The sequence below is a fragment of the Plutella xylostella genome, chromosome 12 (genome assembly GCF_932276165.1).
Source record: "Plutella xylostella chromosome 12, ilPluXylo3.1, whole genome shotgun sequence".
Lineage (NCBI taxonomy): Eukaryota > Metazoa > Arthropoda > Insecta > Lepidoptera > Plutellidae > Plutella > Plutella xylostella.
In genome coordinates this window covers 9,219,880-9,246,143 of record NC_063992.1, presented here as the reverse complement: position 1 = coordinate 9,246,143, position 26,264 = coordinate 9,219,880, and the positions used below count along the sequence as shown (strand labels likewise).

The 26,264-nt window shown below is 40.9% G+C and overlaps 3 protein-coding genes across 10 annotated transcripts; 1 reads left to right on the top strand and 2 right to left on the bottom strand.

Moving 5' to 3' along the window:
• Positions 1–1,256: 1,256 nt before the first annotated feature.
• LOC105384699 (mitochondrial basic amino acids transporter) lies at positions 1,257–3,556 on the top strand. Its single transcript, XM_038119216.2, has 3 exons — positions 1,257–1,435; positions 2,175–2,240; positions 2,317–3,556. Exons 2-3 carry the CDS (start codon positions 2,207–2,209, stop codon positions 3,186–3,188), a joined length of 906 nt encoding a protein of 301 aa, XP_037975144.2. The 5' UTR covers positions 1,257–1,435; positions 2,175–2,206; the 3' UTR covers positions 3,189–3,556.
• Positions 3,557–3,566: 10 nt separating this feature from the next.
• LOC105397268 (kelch-like protein 10) lies at positions 3,567–11,395 on the bottom strand. 7 transcript variants are annotated; one of them, XM_048624663.1, is made up of 13 exons: positions 11,304–11,395; positions 10,003–10,166; positions 9,190–9,441; positions 8,724–9,000; positions 8,468–8,632; positions 8,302–8,388; positions 8,051–8,197; positions 7,598–7,790; positions 6,477–6,622; positions 5,723–5,940; positions 5,263–5,446; positions 4,452–4,636; positions 3,567–3,860 (listed from the first exon to the last, which is right to left on the bottom strand). In XM_048624663.1, exons 1-12 carry the CDS (start codon positions 11,343–11,345, stop codon positions 4,469–4,471), a joined length of 2,043 nt encoding a protein of 680 aa, XP_048480620.1. In that variant the 5' UTR covers positions 11,346–11,395; the 3' UTR covers positions 3,567–3,860; positions 4,452–4,468. The 7 variants fall into 7 exon arrangements, with proteins under 7 accessions (XP_048480620.1, XP_048480621.1, XP_048480622.1 ...); XM_048624664.1 differs by having other exon boundaries at positions 4,456–4,636; XM_048624665.1 differs by having other exon boundaries at positions 8,724–8,988; positions 11,304–11,393.
• Positions 11,396–12,172: 777 nt separating this feature from the next.
• Positions 12,173–24,731, bottom strand: LOC105384700 (alpha-aminoadipic semialdehyde synthase, mitochondrial). 2 transcript variants are annotated; one of them, XM_048624592.1, is made up of 21 exons: positions 24,460–24,731; positions 23,767–23,934; positions 22,343–22,489; positions 21,707–21,883; positions 20,327–20,479; positions 19,044–19,190; positions 18,467–18,545; positions 18,151–18,278; positions 17,490–17,641; positions 17,023–17,145; positions 16,610–16,781; positions 16,444–16,514; positions 16,233–16,357; positions 15,722–15,956; positions 15,289–15,425; positions 14,809–14,921; positions 14,116–14,379; positions 13,827–14,028; positions 13,368–13,544; positions 12,510–12,630; positions 12,173–12,426 (listed from the first exon to the last, which is right to left on the bottom strand). In XM_048624592.1, exons 1-20 carry the CDS (start codon positions 24,523–24,525, stop codon positions 12,512–12,514), a joined length of 2,955 nt encoding a protein of 984 aa, XP_048480549.1. In that variant the 5' UTR covers positions 24,526–24,731; the 3' UTR covers positions 12,173–12,426; positions 12,510–12,511. The 2 variants fall into 2 exon arrangements, with proteins under 2 accessions (XP_048480549.1, XP_048480550.1); XM_048624593.1 differs by lacking the exon at positions 23,767–23,934 and having other exon boundaries at positions 24,460–24,730.
• Positions 24,732–26,264: the final 1,533 nt, after the last annotated feature.

Sequence of the window (26,264 nt, the reverse complement as noted above, 5' to 3'; positions counted from 1 at the left end):
TTTGTCATTGGCGGATGACAAGTTCAATGGAACGCTGTTCTGCGATTGGCGGATTTAACGTTAGTTTTACTGACAGTCTCAATAATTCTATCTCTATCTATGTATTGTATTATATTTACTTCTATGATCTACCTATTCATAGCTTCCACTATGTTATTGTATTTATGACATTTCCTTATGTCTGGTAAGTAAAGTTGGTTTTCCTTTGCAGTCGTCAAAATGTATGGGATTTGAACTGTCTAAAAACCAATAATATAATATAATGGACAGAGTATAAATGATTTTGACCGACTGTAACTTTTTTATGTGCAGTGCAAAGAAAGAAATAATACTGAATTTAAACTTTCCTTCATCCACTAAAGGAGCGGTCGCCATTTTCATTTGGTTTCTTTATCTACAGGTGTTATTTATACGAATTGATATAGAGAAAGGAGGATAGTAAATTGAGAATATCTATCAAAAAAGCTCTAATACATATATTATAAAAGCTTAGACAGAAGTTGCATATTTATGTAAATGGTTTTGTATTGTGGTGTGGACTACAATTAAGTACCGCAATCAAAAAACCTTATCATCTGTTTCATTGTAATTACATAGGTCAGTCAATAGGAACAGTTTTTATTAAAATTGTATGTGCTATTAATACATAGCACATTATATTATTAGATAAAAACGTTACTTACCAAGATTGTCTACTATGATGTTTTTGTTATAATAATTATAGGAATAGTGATAATTGATAATTCATTATTATGTCATACTTACAATATAACAGTATTATTTACATGCTCAATCATCAATCATTATCATTGTTGCATAATTGAATACTTACATAAATTAATAGAACAAAGATGTTATTCAAAAAAATTCAGTTCATGCTGAATGGAATCGGAACCACTTCGGCCGGAGAAAAGCCGTTCCTGCTGAGGATACTTCGTTAAATGTCTAAACGGATAGACCCGGATAATAATTTTATTAATTCAGGAATGGTCCAGCATTGTTTTTTTTGGCCCGGAAAAATTCCGCTATTGCTAAAAGTTACGCCAATCCACCATTCCATCTAAGAATATCCCTATCATACTGTTTTTAATTTACAATGTTTTTACAAAACATCTCAAAATCCTATATACCTATCCAACTGTAAACATAAATAAATAACTCCAAACAAGCCGATATGTTCTGATTTGCAGATGCTGTAGGTATCTCAAGATGGTGTTATTTAGTTGCTTGCCCTCTCGATAAGGGTGACCTGTTGATAGCCAGTTGGAAGCGTCTGGTCGCGCTGGCTCATACTGAATCTGGACACAGAGGGAACCACACCTCGGGCTCGCGGCGGACCACACTCCTCAGATCCCTTCAATATGTTCATTGGTGTAACTTCTAGTGGAGACAACGTAAACTCACACTACGATTATCTCATTTGAAGCACGGATAGGTGAGAATCATTCTGTTTATTGATAAGTTGGTTGGCTGGTTGCTTGCCCGGTGCATTGTTGTTTTGAGTATGAAAGTTCTAGTGCATGCGTGTGATAGCGATAACGGGGTGGTAATGGAAGACTCGATGTATGCAAATAATGGAAATCTATAAGACGCAAAGGGCTTTATGGTAAATTCAAGTTTTCTGATTGATTCGTGTGCGATTGTATGATTGTTACTTATGGTTCTGGCTGGGGGTTGTTATGCTTATGACATAGTCACATCTTCAAAAGGAGAGCTGAGCAACCTTTGATAATAATATATGGAGTGCTATTCTGTAAAATTATAATGGTGGATGAAGATAAGAATGTTCTGAGTAGTTATAAGACTGTAACCATGAAAACAATATAACATAGCTAGATACATTTGAACAACAGGTAAATACGATACAGTTTAAATAACAAGTAAGAAAGGATCTTAAAGTAGGCGTCGTCGATAGTGATACAGCTACGACTCTTTGTTATATTTTAGATTAGCTATCTCAGGTCTCGGATAGAGCCAATATTGATGTTGACCTTTAACGTCGATCACTCAGCGCTCATTAACTCAATCTCTAGTTGACATTTGCCTCGACGACTTCATTACGAATCGAAAACCTAATCTTAGCAATAAAATGTGGAAATTCAATACATTTTCAAATAGAAAGGTTATTTATATAATCCGCTCACTTATACAAACATAATTGCCTTTTTTTTCAGGTACCTACTGAAACATAATATTTACTGTGATCATGGCGTTAGATTTTATAGCAGGATGCATCGGAGGTACGTTATACAAACATTACTCAAGCTCATTGACATTTTACCATGACTGAATACTTATATGACTGGTATTTTGCAGGATGTGCCGGTATCCTGGCAGGCCACCCGCTGGACACCCTGAAAGTCCACGTCCAGTCGGGGCGAGGCAGCGCGCTAGAATGTGCTAGAACCCTCCTGAAGGGAGGAACATTGTCGTCCGCGTACCGCGGGGTGCGCGCGCCGCTCGGGGGCGTGGCCGGCGTCAACGCGGTCGTGTTCGGCGCGTACGCCAACACGCGGCGCGCGCTGCCGGCGCCGGACGCGCTCGCCACGCACGCGCAGGCGGGCGCCGCCGCCGGCCTGCTGCAGAGCTTCATCTGCTCGCCCGTGGAGCTGGTGAAGACGCGGCAGCAGTTGGGCGCCGCCATGCCGCGCGGCGCGTGGGCCGGCGCGCGCCACGTCCTCCGCACCGGCGGCGTCCGTGCCCTGTACCGCGGGCTCGGCGTCACCATCGCGCGCGACAGCCCCGCCTTCGCCATCTACTTCTCGAGCTACGAGGCGATGACGCGCTCGGACCAGTCCATGAGCACGGTGTTCGTGGCCGGGGGCGTGGCCGGCATGTTGTCCTGGGTGCTGTTGTACCCGATAGACGTGGTGAAGTCGCGGCTGCAGGGGGACAGCACGGGGCGGTACGCGGGCGCGTGGGACTGCGCGGTGCGCTCGGTGCGGGCGGACGGTTGGCGCGTGCTGGGCCGCGGGCTGGGTGCGGTCACGCTGCGCGCCTTCATCAGCAACGGCGCGTGCTTCACGGCGGTGGCGTGGACGGAGCGCGCGGCGGCGGCGGCGGCGGAGGCGGCGGAGCGCGGGGCGGGCGCGGGGCTGCGGCGGCGCGCGGCGGCGGCGTGGGGCGACGCCTCGCTGGCGTGGGGCGACGTCATGCAGGACGCGCCTGACCGCTACTACGACGTCTGACGGGATAAAGGTCGCCGCGTGAACACACTCATTGTTATTCCCCACTATCACATGTTTTGGTTAACAACCAAGCGATAACACCTAAATAGATAATTCGCCTTTCCTACCTACCTACGTTGGGAAAAGAAAGCGGGATACTTACAAATTAAGACAATGTAAATATCAAGTAAGAAAGTTTTTAAATATATTTTATACCTACACGATAAACTACCACATAAGCTACTTATTTAGTAAGTACTTAATTTACTTGTATATTTTACTGAAGAATGACTCTCCTATCTATCGTATGTGTACATAAATAGGTCAGATTTATATCTGAGGTTAAGCTGCTCATTTTACCAGAAAATAAATTATTACTACAGAAATGATACGAACTTATGTTTCTTAATAATTATATACTTGGTAGAAAAATTCATACAATTTTAAAAAAATAGTCCAAAAATACAGTTATATGACTCACATTATGGAAATATTACATTATAAATATGGCAAGACGCTAAAATAAACTAAAATGGATTAAAAATAAAGGACGGTAGCATAACAATTTCAAAATTATCATTAACTTTACTATCAAAATGTATGTTTTTAAACGTAATTCAAAACTATGTAAATATTGCTGTATAAATCAATGATTGCTTTCATGATTATATTTGTCGATCACCGGATAGAAATCTGAAATGATTAAATCATCATCATTATCACATTCATTATTACTATCAGCAACTTAGGCATACCTACCTGCGTAAGGTATGTAATACATTTGTATAAGTAAATCATACCAATTTTATGTAGGTATAAGTGCAGTAAAATTTCATTAATCATAATCAGGTCAATGAAACAACATATGTAGGCCATGTGCATGTGCAGGTAATATTTTTCAAGTCAGCCTTGACTGCAAAATAACAAAAAAGCAAAAAAGTTATCATTCATTCACTAGTAGGTAATTGGTGGTTCAATTCTTCACTTATCCCTCAACTCGGGGGCAACACCAATCCTTTACCGACCTTACTCAACAACCCACACCCACAACTGACACACCCATATACCTGACAACCAACCAAATTAATAAACTAACCAACGTTAAAAACCCCCGACACTCAACACTAAAAGCGGCATAACGCTCGAATAGCTATGCTGATTTTGATAAAATATGCCTAAGAACCCTCGAGAAAAAACAAAATGAAAATCGATTCAGCCATTTAGAACCTACGCTACCACACAAAGATTTTTGCCGGGGGTTAAAACGTACCAAAACCAGCAAACGTACCAACACGACGGGCCTAGTTATTATCCTCTTCGAGGTCCATTCGCTGAGGCGGCGGCGGCGGCAGCGGCGGCGGTGGCGGCGGAGGGGCCAGCACGGCGTTGTTCTGGTGGTTCTCTATGAGGCCCAGTTGCTCCAACATGTTGTCGTTGTCTTCCATCAGGTGGACCTGTGGGCATGGAAGCTGATGTATAAATGTTAGGGGTATTTTCTGTTGGTTTAGTTTTTTAAATGATGAATTTTCGAGCGTTTCCCGAAATACTAATCCAATAAAACCTAGAACCTCATAACACAACTTACGGTAGTACGTAATACAAGAAATACCAACTGTAGAAATCTCTGCATGTCCTAGTAAAAGGTAAGCACAGTCATCCAGGTATTTTGAACAGGCCAATATGATAATGTAAATCCGGGTACGGGTAGATAATTAAGATTAACTACATTATTTGTTAATAATTATTAATAATTATAATACTAATTACATTATAATCATTAAATTAAGTTAGATATGAGTGACCTTAGGTTTTAGAGCTCACATAGGCTACGGATTCTCAGATACTTAATCAGAATTTCTAAACAAACAATAAATTGTAAAATAGAGTTGACCAATTGCATCAGAATTACTTTATCCAGTACCAATATAGCGAAGAATGTCAACTAATATTATTATAATTATAAAGTAAGTCTCTAACATCACCAATAAGATCAACATAACACGATCACTCTAACCAGAAACAATTGAATCTCGTAAACGCGTGATCGCTAATCTGTTCACAACAAACAAGGAATAAAAGAGAAATGAACACTTACATCAGGCAGAGTGGTGCGATGCTGAGCTCCGTGACGGGCGGTCTCCGACAGCAGTATCTTCTGTCTCTTCTCCTCCATCAGTCGTTCCCTGTGCTTGTGTATGTAGTCGTACACGTTAGGAAGCCCCATGATGACGCACGCTGACAGCGCTGACCGGTAGATGTTCATGTCAGTCGCTTCGTACCTGAGAGACAGATGTGGGATGAAAGGATACACAGGGTCTGGAATTTAGACTGATATTCGGCGTATGGAACATTGATCTAGGCTAGGCATAGCCAACAAAATCATTAGTAAATACAATGTAAAGAGCTTTATTAATCCGCTCCAGATTCCAATCCAGCAAGCTGTTGCAAATCTTGAGTCCAACTCAGAGAAAAATGAGAGTCTGGTTAAAACAGTCCATTTCAATGGCAACAATAAAATTACCTACTACGATGTCTTTAAATATCAACTAATTAACCATTCATTAGTCTTCTCATCGTAGCACTCGACGTGGTAAATAGTGGTGACGCCATTGAAGCCGCCGATAGCGAAGATCATGTCGTCAATGACTTCTATGGCGAAGTTGCTCCGAGGGTTGTACATGTCTGGCACTGGCGCCCAGGTGTTGGTCGAGGGGTCGTAGACTTCGCCACTGCACATGCGGGATATGCCGTTGAATCCGCCTATTACGTAAATCTGTTGAAGAAAGTATGGTAAATATAAAAGCTAAAGTTGTGGAGGTATTTATGACAATGGGCTGATTTCTTCTCTCGGGATACTGTGGGATGTTCATTGTTCAATCTAAAATTCAATGTTGTCTCCTGCTCTGGCACCGCCACCACAATTTGGCATTGCAAATTGGCAATCAACAATCCATCAGCAGTTTTGCTTATGTGTCTGCTGTGTCTGTGTAAGGTAAAACTGTCATAATTTGTATGTTTGACAGATACGCGATGCTGCGATTCTTGATTGCTAATATTTTATGGTAGTTTTGGTTGTGGTAGAGCTAGTTGCTCAAAGTGGCTGGATTATGTCTTATGAGACACGAGTAGCTCTACATTTCCCTCTAAAGCCCAACGTCCACTGTCGGCTAAACTAAGTTACTTCGCATAGTGGAGCCAGTTTTTCATACATGTGCGTCCACCGCAAACTATGCACTATATGTATGAAAGACTGGCTCAACTATGCAAACTAATATAACGTGGAGTGTTCAGCTTGGCTACAAGACTCACCTTGTTGTGGTAAGAGATGCAGGACACGCCCGAGCGGCGCGACCGCATCGGCGCCAGGTTGGTCCACTGGTTGGCGTCAGGGTCGTACACTTCCACGCTGTTCATGCACTCCTGCCCGTTGAAGCCCCCCGTTATGTAGATCTTGTCTGGGAAGTTAGGGGTGGGAATTAGTCTCGTATAAACGTGCCCGCTGGGGCACGGGTCTCCTTCCAAAGAAGGTAGGGTTTAGGCCTAGTCCACCACGCTGGCCTAGTGCGGGTTGATAGACACCAGCACAACCAGACCCTCAGTCAAAATGAAGCATTTTAACAGATAATATTTTATCATTCTTCCAATAAATACATAAAATAATTTGCCTTGTTATTATTGTAAGTTTCATTAGCAAGAATTTTCTATCATTTTATGTCCCGTGTTAATACTACTCGCCTAGGTACTTTTCTATGACTTTATCTTGGTATTTTTATCACCCATTGACCTATGCCTTGTTGCGAAGCAATTAAACCCATTATAGATACAGTAGGAAAGTTTTATAATCTGCAGCCAATTGCAATTCGCTGCTGGACATAGGCCCACCCTCTTATCATTAAATTTAGACATAAAATTGGACTCACGTGAAATAAATGAATGCAATGTTTCATGTTATGGTGAGTTGACAATATTTACCACCATAGAATATAAACTGTGTGTGTGTCGACGTTTTGTAGCAGCAAACAAGTAATAGGTCGCGAACTAAAACTATTACAACCACAAAGACCGCTTTTCGAGTGTGCCGGACGGTTTGGAAACGCGGCCTTTGTACCCGTAAATACCTCCGGACACACTCGCAAACATTGAACGTTTTCAATTCATGCGCAGAAACTATTACTATTTTAACATACCTACCTATAACTATAACCGAAAGAAGCATAATTAAAGATGATCAGGTACGGTGGTCAGTTTATAAGGAAGCCTTTGCCCAGCAGTGGGACCCTAACAGGCTACATGAAAAAACCTATAGGTTGCAAAAAGGGTATACTAAGCCGAAGGAGCGTGACTCAGGGGGTCATTCTGAACCACTTTTGTTCTACGAATTTTGGAAATTCGCGTAAATATTTTTGCATCACCTGTATAGTGGCACTTACTATCCAAAGCAGCAGCACTGGCATCGGATCTTTGAGCGTTCATGGGGGCGACCAGCGACCACTGGTTGGTGCGGTGGTTGAACCTCTCGGCGGTGTTCTGTCGGTGGTGTCCGTCGTACCCTCCCATGGCATAGATCGTCTCCCCGAGCACTGCCACTGACACGTAGCAACGGCGGGCGTTCATGGGTGCTACCTGAGAGAAGAACGTATTAGTTAAACGATTAGCCATGGCCTACTTGATTGGACCCAATATATTATTATTGACCGGCGTCAACCAATCATTACTCTTGAAGCCTTACACGAAATGCAGTTCAATAAACTATTTCGAACGGCCGATCGCTATTGATTGGTTGGCCAATTTAGTCATCCCTGCAACTTGCTGCATTTAATTAACTTCCCTATATATCCCGTGCCTATAAATTCTGAGGGTTAACAATAAGCCGGCTCTCAAACCTCGCGCCAATTCTTCGTTACAGCATCAAAACATCTGCAAGAGTTGAAGTAGTCCATCCCATCAAATCCCCCGATGACATAAATACAGTTCCCCAGTACAGCCGTGCCGTGGTACGCGCGCGGTCCGGCCGGGTCCACTTCTTCCACCTGCAAATCAAATCAAAAGCACCTTTAGACTTGATCCTATATTAAGAATCTATAGAATAATACAAATAGAATGGTTTAAAGTCCGAGAAGACTAACGATGGTACCTTTATCCACCTATCAGCTCGAGTGTCATAGGTTTCAATGAAAGCCGTCGGTGAACCACCGCTCCATCCACCGATTGCAAATAGCACCTAAAATTAATGAAAGCATCTCACACCAAAGGAAATTATAGAAATAACACACTGTATCAAACAATACTCATGGTGTTACCTCATGTGGCACTCTCGGCCGTGCAATTTCTGGCGTCGCCACCTCACCGTCTCTTTGGGCAATCATCTCCAAGTCGTACAGGAATTTTAGCGTCTCAATAATAATTGGCCTGGAACCCTCGTTGCCAGTGACGTATGGATGATCTTTGACGTTTTCTAGGAAGAACTGTAGGTGCAATTTTAGTATGATAGATAACCAGCAGATATATCAGATGATTACGAGGTAAGATTTGTATCTTGGATTTTTTTAATCGTACCTGAGTATCCAACAATCCGAGGCGGATGCTGCCCATCAGTTTGACGGTGCTCTCCCAGCGCGTGTCAGGCTCGTGGTTCACCCAGCGCAGTACCGCCTCCCAGACCGCCTCCTCACTCTTCACGTTCAGTTCATCCTCCAAAATGATCGAGTTCAGTTCTTCTAGTGGCAGATGCAGGAACTCTTCGCTCTCGGTGGCGACCGTCACGAAGTACCTCAGCAGATACCGCCGCGCATCAGCTTCGAGCTTGTAGCAGAAAATGCGTCTGAAAATTTGGCTGCTTCTATAAAGTTCTAAGCTAAAATACCTAGTTTTAAATCTGTGTTCATAGCAGGAATTGTAACTATGGCGTAAAATAAAATACAAACTGACTTTCATTACTAAGATCATTTAGTTAACGACTGTATGTAGTATGTTGCGTGGCAACAATCACTGCCTTTAATTTTTTGGTAATTTTTTTGCTCACCTGGCGAACATCATGATGCCGAGGCAATTTTTAGGGTTGAGGGAGGAGCGAAGATGGTCACAACACAGCTGTAACACTCCAAGAAACGCCAAATAGTCGGCCGTCATCAGGAGCTCGTGAACATTGGTGTCGGTCACTTCGATGCGGCGCAGATACGCGTACTCGATCAGAAGTAAGAGGATCTCGGATCGGACGCCAGATATCACTACGTCACTCTGCTCCCGTGAATGCAAGGTGGTTGTGAACAAAGCCCTGCAAATATATCAAGAGGAGTAAATATATAGGTATTATTAGTCATCAATAATCCTCACACTTTAACCGGAGACTTTTTCATAATATTATTTATTTCACTCCTTGTAGTTATAATTTATTCCATAGGTTCTGAAATCCGAAGAACTTTTAACCATCGATTTTAAAATTATTTATTTAAAATTACGAGTCTCCGGATAAAGACGAAGGTAACAACATGGTGAGTGCACGAAAGGAGCCTCTCTAAGCAACGTACATACCTATCACTGTACTGTACTTTATACATCCGGCGCACCCTGGGCAGTCAGCGACGCTATTCTGACCTGCTAATCCTTTCACCACGGTGACAAACCCCAGACTAGCTCTAATATTTACCACCGCCATGCTAAGGCTGTGTCCGCACAGCGATATTTCACAGTGCCATATTAATTCTCGCGAATTATATTCCGACACCTGCCTACCCACCGATACGCGATTTTACCGCCAGTACAGATACTCGTTAAACCACGCGGTGAAATATCGCTGTGCGGACACAGCCTACTAAATATCGCGACGCATGCTCACAGGAAGTAGGGGCTGCAAGCGGACAGTATGGCGCGGTGCACGGGGAAGGCTGCACCGTCGTCCACGCGCACCACCGCGTCGCACAGCAGGCGGCACTCGCGCAGCCGGTGCAGCGCCTGCATGGCCGCCACCGACATGCAGCGGCCTGTCTCGCGACCCGCCGTCTGGGGGAACACCAGAGAAGGGCTAGAACAGGGCGCTATTTAGATGACAAGAGTTTTCCATCGCGCTCATTCACATCGCGCAGCCTCAAGAGCGAGCGCGACGCCCCGTGCTACATGGCCAGAAGTTCGTGCAATAAAGCAGTGAAGTTCTCCGTCGCGCTCGCTCTCGAGGCTGCGCGATGCAAAACTTTTGTCACGTCTTAAATGCGCCCCGTACTTTTAACTATCCATGTCAAGATCTTTCTATAAACCGACTATCTTACCTGTAGGAAGAGACCTAACATCTATGGGTGCCAATTTATTTATTTGCAGTCACTCAAGATTCCATTTCTCTTATGAATAATATTATGCCTATAATTTTTGAGTCATTATCATCAGCCCGTATTCGTTCACTACTGGAGATAGGCTTCCCCAAGGAGTACCTTACCACCTCGGTCCTCTTCTTTCTCTTCCAGCCAAACGATTTCTCGTTTCATAACCACGAAGAATTAAATAAATAAATAGGCGAGCATGCAGTGCAGGTAGAATTTGACTCTGTTCACATAACTAGTCCATAAAAATACGTAGGCAATCGGGAACCATATCAGCGCCTGAGTGTGGGTAATGGGTTGCAATAAAAGAGCGTCTCATGTTCATTGCTCACTACTCCACTCCATTCATTAATAACTTTGATCAACTTTACGGACTGAAGGAGTCACCATGATATAAACATATGTTATTTACATTTATATGTATCTATCTATGTTTATAATTCAGTCAATCCATATCAAACAGGTTGCGTGAATGTTTTCAGTAAACGAGCTAAATATATTGTTGTTTTTTTCTCATAGCTTGATAATTATTTAGTGCTATCGCTCGGTAAGGTCATCAACTCATTAACAATCGCAATGGTCACTTACAGTGTTATTCGGGTCGGTGTCCATTTCGAAAGAATCACTTTAGCGTAAAGACATCATCGCTAAATGTACGCAAAAAATCCTTTACGGATATACAGCGCGATAGTACACAATCGAGATTTAGCCAAGTTTTATAAAAAATAATCATAAAAAAGAACTCAAAATCGCCGATCAAGTCATTTGATAAAACATATTTTTAGGTTAGCAAAAAAATTATGTAATAATGTCAAACATGTCAAACCTTTTTTTTCCGAGTGACATAGCGCGGCAGCAATATTTTCATTTTGTTTCTGCCCTTGCCGAAGTTGCCATGCGATTGTGAAAATTTTGATATTTTTTTATCCTACCTCTATGGTTTTACAAAGCATGGGATAAAAGGAGGTCACTTGATAGGACACTTTAACTTTCCTACTTTAGCATTCTTACAAATTGAAATCCAACTTACAAATCCAATGTAAACTCATTAAAAGTCCATATTAGAGCCCCCGGGGCTTAGCAGAAACGACGGGAAAAGGCCAGATGGCCTCACATTGATCCCTTGGGAGAAGGGGCGCTGCTTGCTGTGGGATGCTACATGTGTCTGCACTTTTGCACCTTCACATGTAGCATCCACCATTGCAACTCCTGGGGCCGCAGCAGAACTAGCAGCAAAACAGAAAATAGCCAAATATAGCTGCCTCATGGAAAATTATATCTTTGTGCCCGTGGCTCTGGAAACTACGGGAATCTGGGGTCATGATGGCAAAACATTTATCAAAAGCCTAGGCCGTCGCATGAGGGACTGCGGGCTAGACATCCGCTCTGGAGCGTTTCTGATGCAGAGGATCTCTCTGGCTGTACAGCGAGGCAACGCTGCCAGCGCCTTAGGGACCTTTGCGTCGGATGCGTTCCGGAGCGAAGACACATAGTTTTACTTATTTTTATTTTTTATTTATTTTATTTTATTTTTTCTTCTTTTTTTTGTTTATAGCTAGGCTAGGTACCTTTAGTCATAATTTTTCTTAAGTTTAGAATAAGTTATTTAGATTGTATTGTGTACATAGATATTTACAGTTTGATTAAATGATTTCCTCTTAATAAATACTATATTAAAAGCATAGGTTTTTGTTAAAAACTAACTTTATTATAAAACATCTTCCTTAAACTTACAATTAAAATTAATTTGACAATGAATAAATAAATACTATTATTTACAACTTCAACATAACACTAAGCACAGCACAATCATCTTGAAAGGACCACATAAACGCGTCATTCTCAAAGTCACACACACAAAAAGTTTAGTGGCCTAAAACCCTTCCTTCATCCAGAGCCCCATGCCCCAGCAGTGGGGGCGTAATAGGTCGTGATGATGACACAGTCATGTTTAGTTCAGTGGCGTGGTGGTTTCCTTGGCGTTGATGGCTGAACTTCTCACGCGTCAATCTCGCTTCACACACAAAGTCATGTCTAGTTCAATGGCGTGGTGGTTTCCTTGGCGTTGATGCCGTCGGCGCGCAGGCGGGACAGCAGGGAGCGATACACCACGGGCGCGAAGGGCAGCAGCACCCCGCGGTCCTGGATCTCACCTGGGGAATATTTACTAATTATACAGGGTGTTGCAAAAGTGGCATAGGTAGGTACCTAACCGAAAGGGGGTAACTTCTGAACAACTTTTGAAAATTTGTGAAAAAAGGTTCTCTATAGTAAAAGGCACGTGATCATAAAAGTTTCCAGGTATGGAGAGGCAAAAATAAAAAAAGCTTAATTTAATTTTAAGTCGTGGAACATAAGTGGTTTAGAATGACCTCTGGAGACACTGTTTTGTAATATATTATCCTCCCCTTTTACTCTAAATATCAAAAACCATACAGTTTATTATCTGTTCGCTAGCATTTTATTTTCGCATAGCACCCCTGAGAGATTAAGGGTGGATGAGGACGGATAGGACAAAGTGATCGAGCGTCCCTTGGGGCACTGTTACGTTTGATATTTGATGCTACACGGCATGTTTTAGCCAGTCACGATCGCTATAATAATTTGCTCTACACTTCGATAAAATTTATCTATGTATTTATTTTTTCCTTTTACTTGTGTATGGTGTAACAAGTTGGCATGTTGGACTACTTATGGGTTTTTTGCACTGCATTGCATGGCATGACATGAGTTTTACTGAGGATACCTACAACCATCTACACCTACAGATGAACTGAAGGCTATTTATACAAAATCATAAAAAAGGAGCTGCCTACCCCGCAAGGGAGTACATTAGTACAAGGCGTGAGTGAGTGACAGTGAGACAGTGAGAGTGTGACATATTCCTTACCATCCAGCACCATCTTGGCAGCGATAGCGGTGGGCAGGCCGACAGTGCGGGCCATGGCGGTGTGGGAGGCGGGGTCCCCGCGCACCGTCATGGTGACGTCACGCCGCTCCTTGCGCCCGTCGCCCCACGTCACGCCCACCTCGTGGCGGAGGACCACGAAGTCGGTTTCGCCGTTTTCTGGAAAGAGACATTATTAATGGAAGATCATGAATGAAAGGAGCCTTTTAAAGTGTCTTTATACTTATACCATTAATATGCGTTTGGCAAACTCTACATGGGCAGTCAGTGACGCCAATCTAACAAACTCTAAGAGTATGTGTCATCAAAAAGCTAAGGAGAAGTCATAATTTCTTCACGCTCCTTTTCTACAGTCCCTCATTAACACATTTAACCCTTTGATTTACTTTGTAAAAGCTCTCGTTGAACCTATGGAAAGAAAAATCTGAATAGGAAACTTACCAAGAACGAGTTTTTTGCTCAAATAATGACTGATGGTATCTAAAGGTGTGGATCGTTTCACGATAGCTTCATCTTCAAGGAGTCCCAAAGACTCCAGCGCGTGAGTTCCAACTGGGCCAATTCGTTCTGTGAGCCGCCCTTTGAGATTGCCGTAGAAGATTGAAGAGTCTGTCAAGCCAAGAAGCTCACACGCGAATTGACGCTGTGAAAAAGATATTATACATAAGTTAATGTTTAGCGAAGACCCAAAAAAAATATCTCCAGTATGATGGAAACAGTTTTTACATACCCAAGTAATTTCAGGACCTTCAGGGTGCAGAGATGGGTGAGGGTTAGGGTCCACAAGCCCGAACAGTTGCAGCGCAGTCATACATTCCGCAAAGCCCTTGTACCGTAGGGTACCCCTGAAGATAGTGTGGGCGTCTTCGATTCCGTACAGTTTGGCGTACTTTGTGCTGTCCCGGTTGGGGAAACCTTCGAAGGCGAACCCTGGGAGGAAGTCCAGGTCCCGAGCCACGGACATCAGCTCACCCCCGCTGAGGACTTCTACTACCTGTAAAAGATGAAAAATCAGTTTTGGTTGAATGAATAGTGATTTTATTCTAAACTGCTTTTGGCAACAACTCTAGTTAAGTAAGTTTGAATATGTCTGCCTGGTGAAAACTTGATTGGAAGTGGAAGAGTTCTTAGATTAATTAAATCTCACGGTTTACCCGTTCAAAAATATTGATGATGTGATTTGATTTTCGACTTTGTTTTCACTATCAGGTAACCTTAGTACTTTACGTTAGTAGCCAACCCCTTGCCCCTTATAAAACGTTGACTAAAGATAGTTCTGGTTTAGAACCAGTTATAGTCTAGAGACTCTAGAGATTTCATATAAATGAGTAGCCTAAATCCAGGTTTAAAGTAAAACTATCTTTAGTCTTCGTTTTATAATAACGTTTCTTAAAGACATAAAAAAACCCTGTTCAAAGCATACCTGTCCCCTGCTCAGGTACTTGGCGGCGGAGATGGTGTTGAGCAGCACGCCGCGCGGGCTCCACGAGAACTTGTAGCGGAGCGCGTTGTCGCTGAACTCTGCTGCCGGGAGACCTGGCAGGACATTGAGGCATTAACAATTGTCTTGAAGAGAAAAGAAAAGAAGAGGGGAAAGGGGTTAGGTAAGGTGAGTGAGATTGATCAATAAATTTAATGGCAAAGATACAAGTTAGGCCAAAAACACTGCTCAATTACGCACATAACATAACTACCTCTGTTATTAGAGGATTTGAACAGGATAGACATTACAGCTATCCGAAGAGTAAGGAGGAAGGTATTGAAAATCAGTGAGGAGTTTCATCGTCGAAGCGTTATTGCTAGTTCGCTACTGTTGCAAAAATCGATTGTCGATTGTTTTTGCGTTCGTCCAGGCTGGGGTGCAATTTATACCGAATCGTCCTGCACGAAACAAGCATTTTACCTCCGCAGTAAGAGACGAAGGAGTCGACGCGGCCGCCGTGGTTCTGCACGTCGTGGATGCACTCCAGCGCCAGCAGGTGGTCGATGCCGGGGTCCAGGCCGACCTCGTTCAGGATCGTGATGCCCGCGTTCTTGGCACTGGAAGTGTGATTGTTGTGTAGGTATTGGTGTTGATTTAGCTTATATGAAGGAAGAATAAGTGATAAAATCACGATAACTTTCATCGGAATCCGTACATAACACCAGAGTCTGCGTTATTCTGTGCCTACACACTAGGTCGCCCTGTTAAAAAGTCATAAATCACGATAAAAATACGATTTTGCTACGGGAAGGTAACCACATTTTTTTTACCCTGTGCCATATTATGGCAGAGTAGCTAACAAATACGAGTCACATTGAACCCCATCTTCTTTACAATCCCTTCTCAAACTTACGCATCATGCAGGTCCTGAACCTCCGGTGTCACATACGAAGCCGTCACCATGTGCACCCCCGCCGCGATGCAGGCGCGCGCCGCCACCCCGTGCAGGTCGTACGGGAGCAGGGAGATCACCAGCCTGGACTTGGATACGACCTCCCTGAGGGCCGCCTCGTCGTTGGCCTCGAGGTACACGGATTGCACGCCGTAGCGGTCGGCTAGAGCGTCCGCCTCCTCTTTTACTTGTGATGCTGGAAGTTATAATGTTGAATGGGAATTTTAGATATAGACATAGACACATCGTTTATTTATTAACCCTGCTATTTAGCCCTGGATGTTGTCTGTATGTGCTGTTTTGCTTATTAAAGTAAATTTAGAGTGCAGAGCATTTTAGAAGTCTCTTCACTTGCCATGCTGAAAGTAACGGAGTTGCCCCTGATTTTTCTTTTTACATATTGTTCTTTTGTTTTTTTTTATTTATTTCATATTCAAGTACAACATACTATTAGGTTTATTTTTCATTTTACCTATGGTTACAGCAACACCCTTTTCTCTGGAAAGATATTCGACAACAGGAGCAGAAACCAATCCACTGCCCAAAATTACAACAGAATTTTCTGTGTCATTGCCTTCTACCTTATGCCTGGAGCGTCTGGAAAAGTAATAAACTGTTAATAATATTCTATAGTGATAGCTAAAATGTATACAAAGTATGAAATTCTTACTTAAAAAACTTACGTGTTCGACTGGCGCAGTTCATTTATGTATTCAAAAGGTGCGGTCAACTTTCCATTGCTTGTAATGATAGCCTGCAGATACAGTAATCACATTATATATAATATACTGGGTTGACATAGGGTGATGATGAATGATTAATGCATTAAAAAGATGTTGGTTTTCTTACCCCTTGAACCACCGGACTGAAGTCGTGATCATCGAGAGGTTTCGATGCGTCGGACTTCATGATGTCTTCAGCGTATGGGTACAGAAGATCTCCGAAAAAGTCTGTGGACTCTCTCGGCAACTGGGTAGGCATGTTATCTATAGAACATACTAACACGCCAGGGCCTTTGAAACTGAAATGAAAATTTAGTTAATTTGTAAAAGTATAACTACTAGAAAAAAGTCTAGTAACATGAGATGAAAACTTAATCAATAATTAGGTACCTACCTAATAATATTTATTTAAATGATGTCAATTAGCTCAATAAATAGACCGACAAACACTAAAATATTATTCCAAACGAACCCATCTCACAGCTATAAATAGGCGCGATAAGAAAGCGGGAGAGATAAAATGCAGAAAACAAAACAAACCTTTTAGTGTCTTTATTCCGATCTGCGTCGTAGAGACAGAACGGGGTGTCGATAGTCGTGCACTCGTTCATGAACTCGATGGAACCGCCTGGGTCGGCAGATATATCGCAGATGGCTAACATTCTGGAAATATCAGGATACTGAGTGAAAGATCTAGGCTAAAACTTAGTAATAACCTAATTTTTGTCAGATTTGCCCAAGTTTTCGTCAAATTTGACCCAGTTTCCGTCAGATTGACTATCGTGCTTCTATTGCAGTTCTAAACAGCTCCGCTTTTCTATTCTTCATCTGCATCAGAGGTAGGGTCGAAATTGGGTCAAGTCTGACCAAAACCAGGTCAATTCTTTCGGGAACTGGGTGTTAGCAACAATACAAATAGAGAGATATATGAAGGCAAGTTAAGCAAGCCAGGACGGAAATCAGTAGGATGATTGCCAACTTTTTGCTAGGAGAAGAAGGCAAGTTACCTGTGAGGCAGAGCTGGTGCTCCGATGCTCTTGGGCAGCCAGGGGGTATTGGAGGGGATGAGAAGGTGCTTCGCGTCAGGGATCGTCAGCAGCTTCGGACTGTCCACGGCCCAGTAGATGCAGTTCACCAGCACTGATGTGTATGGCGCTATCTGTAGGAATATGACAGGTTAATTTATTTGCAACTGGTGATGGCGTGGCAAAAAATATACTTAACCTATCATGGAATATCGTCAGTCAATCATGGAACCTCCCATTACCATATAATAATTATACCTACTTAGTGCCTATGTCCCACAAAATTTTGTATTTAGATAAGCAGCTACTAGGGGCGCAAATCCAAAATAAAAGAAAATTCGGAGTAGCAGTCAGTGTTATTAAATACAACAGCTGTACGTGTACATTCCGAAGTAAGGAAGGTCAGTTAGAGAAACAAAAGTATGAAACATTGTAAATAGTGTGTTCAATGTTCATAAAATCGAAAGTTAAATATTATCTTTGTAACTCATTGCATAATGATGATAAGTTAATATAATTACTTATATTATTATGTAAAGTTACAAATTCATTTTAATATTCTGTAGAGATGTACCTACTTAAGTATGATTAATCAGTTGATTTACTTCAACTTATTTTTGTATTTATGTAATTTTTTGTTTACCTTTTGTGCAAATGTAGAGATGTATCTTTCAGGATGTTCCTCGTACTCCTGGGCATCATACCCTCCTCCGTTCTTCCTCTCCAAATGATGCCTTCTTCTAACTTCACAACCATATATCTTGTTTGGGCCTTGAGAAAAAGGAATTTTATTAAATAAATCAAAAGTACGCTAGTTACGTGGATACGAACTGATGACAAACACCGTTGCGTTCGAATTAGTAAAAAAATATTCAAACTTTTTGAAAACTTAGAAAGGAAAGTGAAAGCTTGCGGGTACCTGATACCAGGTAATTATCTCTGTAATTTAATCAACTTACTTCCATGCTCAGCAACCTTCCTCAACATCTCTGGTGGGACATATTCATGAGGTAGTTCTTGGAATATCTCTTGGCTTCCCTGAAAACGATATTAACACACAGCTGTAGAATGAATTGTAACAAGTTTTCTTCTAATTAATTTGCAATTTTCCGCAAAGAGGAAGACTATGAAGAGAAACGGAAATTAATTTATTATTTGCATTTTCTGGTGCAAGCGAGATCAAAGGGGCTGGTTATTGCAATATTAGCAATTAGAAATAAACCTCCTAAGCTCCGAGCACAAACGTTTCAAAAGGAAAGCTTAACTCTTCCGAACTAACGTTAGGGTCCTAACTGGACCCTTAATTCGTGAAATTACATACATTTCTATCGATTCTTTCACATCACACTGCTTATATCATACATTATTTCATTCATCTCATACCTATACATAAATGGACCAGATATTGCATTAACAAGCAGTTTACCATCTTCATACATAGGTACCTAAACAATCCACTACTTCCGCTGGTGATCTCAATCACTCTTCATTCAGAGATGGTCCACCGAAGATAAAGCCTTCTTAAGAATAAAATACCTGTGAGACATTCCCCGAGCCGGTGAACACGAAGGTCAGGGGTCCTAAAGACTTGGGCATCATGCCGAGTGCCACCTCGTAGCCGGCGTCCCGGATGGCCTGGCGAGCCATGCTGGAGCTGCGGTAGTTGTGGGCTGGGCCTATGTGCTGGGGAGTGAGGATGTGTTACTATAGTATGTTTTTGTTACTAAATTGACAGATTCTGAACCACTGAACGGTTCATTAACAGTACAGTCGATTGCGATTAAGTGACGTATCGGGACTACTGTTGAAAAATAGTATCTGAGATTAAAAAACAGACTTTAAGTGCTAAGGTGACATGGGATGGGACTGACATGTTTCTACAGAAACCAAAGTCCCCAAATAAAAATAGATTTAAAAAAAAAAAAAAAAAAAAAAAAAAAAAAGTGCTAAGGTCTTTGATTGATAATTTTTGGTAGTTGGCTATGATGATGATGACTGTTTGAACTTAGCAGTAGTTTTGAAATGATTAGGTTGGGATGAGCTATTAGCCAATGCTCGTTTACATGCAGATTTGCCTACGTTACAAAAAGGCGTGAGTATTTTGTTTACTTTTACTTCCTTGTAAATAGGAAGGAATTATTTATTTACTTACATACTTACTCGTAATTAAATAGCGTGATAATTTTACTGATGAAAAACAATAGATATAATTTTAGCAACAAACATCTATTTATACAAAGAGGGTTAAATGATTATAAATAACATTTTATTGTAAATCAACGTCATAATATTATTTTAATCTTTTAGTTAGATAAATAATATGTATTAAGACTGCTGGCTATTTAACAACACGTATTACTATTAATTTACTTATATATAGCACACACACCCCGTAAATAGTTTACTTTAGGACATGGACCTCCAATAGTGGAAGGTATAATGCCCACGGTTGGCAGGCGGTTTGTAGATTTATTACAAAACAAAAAAAAAACCTTACATTTCTGCCCTGACACCGAACCCGGGACCCTTAGAGCGCAGCAGTCAGACTCACTATAACTCTATAACCACCGCGATATCGGATCTTCATGATGCGTGACTACTATGTCAAAGGTCCCCGGGTTCGGTTCCCGGCCGGGGCCGATATTTGTTCTATTTGTAAATGTATCCAAGATGTCTCACCATGAAAGGAGTCTAGTCATGATCCATGTGTGTAATTTGTAAATGTATCCAAGATGTCTCACCATGAAAGCAGTGTAGTCATGATGAATGTGTGTAATTTAGTAAATGTACCATGATACGTGTGTGTAAACATATCTCACCATGAAAGGCGTGTGGTGCCCTAACGCCAGCAGCCGCAGCCCGATCCCGTGCAGGATGTTGATCATGCCGGCGACCCCCGCGTACTTGCCGAACGCCACCACGCGGTTGCCGGAGCCGTCCATCAGCTTCTCGTAGTCTAGCAGCCTAATGTTCTGGAAGATTGAGAAGGGGTTATGATGGCAGTAGATGTATTGAGGGAAGTAGGTATAATATTGATGCAGGCGAATGTTCTGGAAGATTTAGTGGGGGTTAAAACGGGCCTATATTATGTACTGAGTTCATCAACTTCTCGTAGTCTAGCAGGCGAATGATCTGGAATATTCGGTGGGGGTTATGACGGGTAGATGTAGTGAGGGGGGTAGGTGTCGGACGGTTGGGGGGGTATAAAGTAGTAAATTTCATTTTGTGTGAATTCCTGGATTGCGATTTTAAAAACTTTTAATTATTCCTGCAGCACGGCGCAGCCATCGGTTTTTTTTTCAATAATTCATTAGTAAAATCACGTGTAGCTCAAAGTTGGCTGGATTCATTGAAACACAGATTGATATTTTTACACCGAAAAGCTGATGAATAAAAAAATGTATTTATGAATGGAAGTTTCCGGTTTGTTAGAACCTAGATATAATTTATTCGTGCCCATTTGAATACAGCCCGTCATTCTTGCCAGCAAAGTACATTATTTATCAGGAAATCTTAATTCCCTTGGCGTCTAAAGTGCTGAAATTATTATTTGTTTTTTTCACTGTCACGGTCGTTTAATCTATACGGATTAAAAAATAATAGGTAAGTACGATATAAAAATATCAAAGTGACTTTGATAAGCATTCACTGAATGTGTAAGGTTGGTGCCCACAGAAGTGAAAACAAATTAGCTGATGTATTTAATGATAAAAGCTAAGTCAAGGAACTGCAATCAGCTAACACAATGTAGGTCATTGCAGTATCGCTGTTGAATGCGTGCCATCTGCGCAGAAATGTTCAAAGGACAAGATAAAGTAATTGTAGATACTTGTTCACATATTATCAGGTAATTTCTTATAGGTATCTAAACTTATGTAATATCTATGTAAAGTATACTTGCCGGAGTTGAAAATAATATCGAACTTGGTAGTCCATATACAAAACACTATGAAACAGAAATTAAGGCTTCTCTTGGCTTAGCATATATATTTCGCCCAAAGGATCTTATTTATAAGATAGCATAAAATCTACTCAAAAAGTTCTTAGCAGCTGTAATCCACTACTGTGTAGTTTTCTGATGTCAATGAGAGGAAAAACTGTCTGGAATTCAGGATTAGGCGTCAAAATTAAAATTAGTGAGTCCAAAACATACGAGCGATTGAGATCTTTATATAATTGTTATATTAAATATGTCTTACCTTAGCCAATATAGCATCCAACATGGGCATGTTAGCCTCTTGAGCCTTGATGGTGTGGGAGAAGAAGCAGTAGGTCTTGTTGGGTATCAACAAGTCGACTGGTGTCTGTTTCACGCCGAATATCACATTGGCTTCGCTGATGTCTTCCTGAATCACTGCTCCAGCGCTGATGTAGGACTGGAAGAGATCATAATTGATTTACAGATTTTGCTTTTGATCAATTTGAGGACTAATGTCTTGATGAGAGAGATGCCGAAGAACAAATAAACAAAGTTGTAGATGAGTTCTCGATTAGCAATCCGTGGTATATGTAAACGAAGCGTGGTGCAATCTGGATCCCAACATCATTCTGCTGCTTATTTATGATGAAAAGTTTCTAATAAGGCAGAGGACGCTGACATGGTGATGTAGATAATTATCTTGAACGAAGCTCAAGAACTGGTCGATTTATCATCACCACCCATCACGTCCTCACTGCTGTGGCTCGGGTCTCCTTCGAATAAAGGAATGGTTTAAGGCCTATAGTCAACCATGCTGGCCTAGTGCGGGATGGTGGACTGGTCGTTTATTACCTGGTAAATAGAGATGATGGTGACGATAAACCAAATTATTTATACTTAATGTGTAACTGCCTACCTGCATAGGATAAGCCCTCCTGTTGGACGGCTGCACGATGACCTTGACGCCCTTCCTCACGAGGCGGTTGACGTTGGCCGGGGAGAAGGGCGCCCGACGCTCCCACACCGACTGGTCCTCGCGGCGGATCGCTATGACGCGTCGAGGCTGGAATTGGGAGTAGCCGGTTAAATACTGTTGCTTATGGGTTACACGCGGCGCCTTTCAAAATGATTGCACTAAAACTTCTCGTTAGTGAAGTACTTACCTATCTAACAAAAGTTATAACAACCAAATGATTAGTGTATCAGGGATCGCATGTTCGAATCCTAGCTAGGATATAGGCTCACGAGCAATGAAAAAGGTTTCACTAACTATATGGAACGTTAATGGCAGGTGGATATTTTTCATTGCTCGTAACTGTATGTATTTGTGTTGTGCTACGGCATATGAGGGAATAATATCTCAAAAGCCTAATGCAATGTTGCAGAACTCAGAATATGAAGTGTAAATAGGATAGTTATGAGTGTGTGTGTATTGAAAAAATATATCTATACAAAAGTAAGCAAACCACACTTACATGGCATACGGAGCTTTCTGCATTCGATATTTACCAAACACTTCATGCAAGCCAAGCCCTACACCTAACAGGTGGACACATTCGAATGTTATGTAAAAAATATATGTTAACCAGTGTACGAGTAATGTATGAGTTTTGCATCATTCATTTATGTATGAATGAGTCCTTTGAGTGATTCCTGTATGTATGAGTTTTGCATCATTCCTTTAATTCAAACGAAATCTGTCAGGAGTTGGAGGTAATTTGAGCATCGTGATTTTTCGTAAGTTATGTTATTGTATAGTCTCAAACTTTCCATTCCATCTAATAAGGGTTCGGGCGGGCCGGCTTCCGCTAACCTATTCTTATACGTATCAGACACAACCGTCGGATATCCAGCTCCGGGAATCCAATAATCGACTGTCGGAAATAGGTTATGTATATTCGATTCTGAAGCCAGATATCTAAGAAAATAAAGTCAATGTAACGTATCAATATACCTAACACCAAAAGTATTTTTTAATATTGATTCATTCCTTTGGAAAGAAGTTAGATACCTACTTTTAAAGATCCAAAAGTGGGTGTGGCTAAACTAAATACCTACTAAATAAAATTAATGAAACGTCACCTTGAATTATCTTATATTTTGCAAATTATAAATATTTCACAGGTGTTTTTAATAAAGTGTAAAGCCAATGATAGATAAGGAACACAGTAACAGTTATCAATTAATCTTATCGACTAGCTCAGTACGTGTAATTATAAGCGGAGTTTAAGTTAGCTTAAATAATATAGGCAGGAAATTGTAACTAATTGGACTTAGTTATTTCCCTGATGATATAATAGTTTAATTTGCAAAATTTATGGATTTAGTTTGTTTACGTACTTGTGTACTAGTTATTGGTGAAAATAATTCCATCTGGGAGAGTCTCTCGGGCCAAGGGTTTATAGTTTCTTTAGAAATTCCTTTGGGAAGCAATGTCAATCGATTTGTATAGGCGGCCGCGGTTTTTAACCAGAGATTCACGATCCACTTTAAAGGCCCGCCTGGACCCTGTTAGAGGTGAAACAAAGTAGCGTTTACACTAAGAAATTACTTAATTAAAATATAACTAGGTATGGTAAAGGATCTCGGTTCTAAATGCTTTTGTATTGTAGGTAGTTGAATACTTTATACTCATACTCATAGGCTTTAGGTAAATGCCAAGTGCATAATTATGATCTTATTAATGAATTAGTGCACAAGTCATTCATGATTATTTAGATAATACCTATTTCGTCAAAAGTTACCAATAATAATGATCTTAAATTTCAAATAACTGTCTATCAATTGTGACCTAATTTTACTTAAGAATATCTTTACTGTTGTTAATTAATGCAATTATGCATGATGCAATATAAATGGAAAAGGGACACTTAGCATATGATACAACAACAAAAAATGTGGATGCATGGAAGACCGATAACAAAACTACGAATTAAGTACCTACCTAAGTTACAAGTTTTATAAAGAGATGCAACCAACTTTCCCAATTCTGATGTAAATAGCTAGCATTAATGAAAGTTTCACAAAACTTACCTTCGCCGTCGAGTAGCATGCCAGCTGGTAGCGCCTTCCCGAGCGAAATGTCTGCGACCGTAACATGATTTAATACTAATTAGCCTTCTGAATCAAACTCTAGTATAATAAATAATCAGTCTTATTGATCACATGAATAATGAATCAAGAGCACATGCGTCTCTCTCGAACCGTGTAAACAATCTGTTAATTTTCGTTATAAATAACGAAGCTTCGTAAGAAAACAATAATGGTCTTTATCTCGACAGAGCTGATAAATAAGTGATGGTCTTTCGTCCCTAGTTATTTATTTTTTCAATCGATATAATTCCGAGCACATGTACCTAATTAGAGAGTTATCTCTTGCGATTGTTTGTTTGTTGGGTTCCTCCGTAATAAGTGGAAAATTTTATGGAAAAAATTAAGTAGGTATATAGACATTTGTTTATTTTCTGGGACAATAGCTCAACTATATTTTATAACATCGTGAGGAAACCTGCACATCTAGATTCTAGATGTGTATCCTAAGTGCATTGTACTTATTCCAAAACGGCGATATGGTTCGCAACCTATCACGTGAGTACAAATACAAATGTGCTGCGAAAAGTGGGTGGCTCGCTTGTGAGCCACCTCTGACTACCCCTTCGGGGATTACAGTCGTGAGTGGATATGTATATGTATATTTTATATTGATAGGTAGTAAGTAAAATGTTGTTGTGGTCCGACCTATATTTTTATTTTGTTACGTAGCGTAGGAAGCACTCAAATATACTTGACCGAATAGCGTTTATCTCTAGTATAGAATAAAATCTGGATGAGGACTATGAGGGTTGAGGAGTTAGGTTAGCTAGTGTGGTATGACAGAATAGCAGAGTGTGATGCTGTGACTCATGATGATGATCCTTCGACATAGACTGAGCCCACCATGGGGTGATGATGAAGATGCTTATCGATTTCTTTCTTAATTATAAGTATGTTTTTAAATACTTATAGATAATGTGCCAAAAATTACGGAACCTTCTGGTTTTTATTTAATTCAAAAATTATATCACGCTATATGGGTAGCTACAGGTACATAGGTAGGTACATGGCAATATTTTTTTTGCACTTGAAAGGAATATATATCTAGACAACAAGACAGTATCTAAGTGATTATTGTTTATTATATTATCAAATAAGACATTAAATACTCATGATTATGTAAGTAAGTACCTATATCCATGTACATCACTCGTTTTTACCTCTATTCTATTCACTGTAGGGGTGTAGGTACCTGCACCTGGCTCTCTCGAATGGAAACTTTGTGCATATCCCCTAGGTCTAAACTGCCTTCCTAAGAATAGAATAGAATAGAATAAAATTTTATTTCAGACCACGTCCATAAAACATAACACATGAAACAAACAAATACAGACATACAAATACAGTAAATAATAATCCTGAGCTTGGATCATTATCCACCACGCTGGTCCACTGCGGGTTGGTGGGTTCACATTATCTAGATGTGCTAAATCTAGATATGCAGGTTTCCTCACGATGTTTTCCTTTACCATAAGAGCCATGGTATACATTGTACTTATGTTAAAAAAACTCATTGGTACATGTCAGCGCCGCGATGCGAACCCGCATCTCTGGCGTGAGAAACGGGCGCTTACCCGACTGAGCTACCACCGCTCATATAGCTTTTACCTCACTGAAACTCACGTCTATACTATTTACTCAGTTATGAAAGTTCTTACTTAGGTACTCGCAATAATTATAAAATATGTGTACTTACCTGCATATCAGTCGACTGCACCAACCATCAAACCACCAAAGAAGGCGCA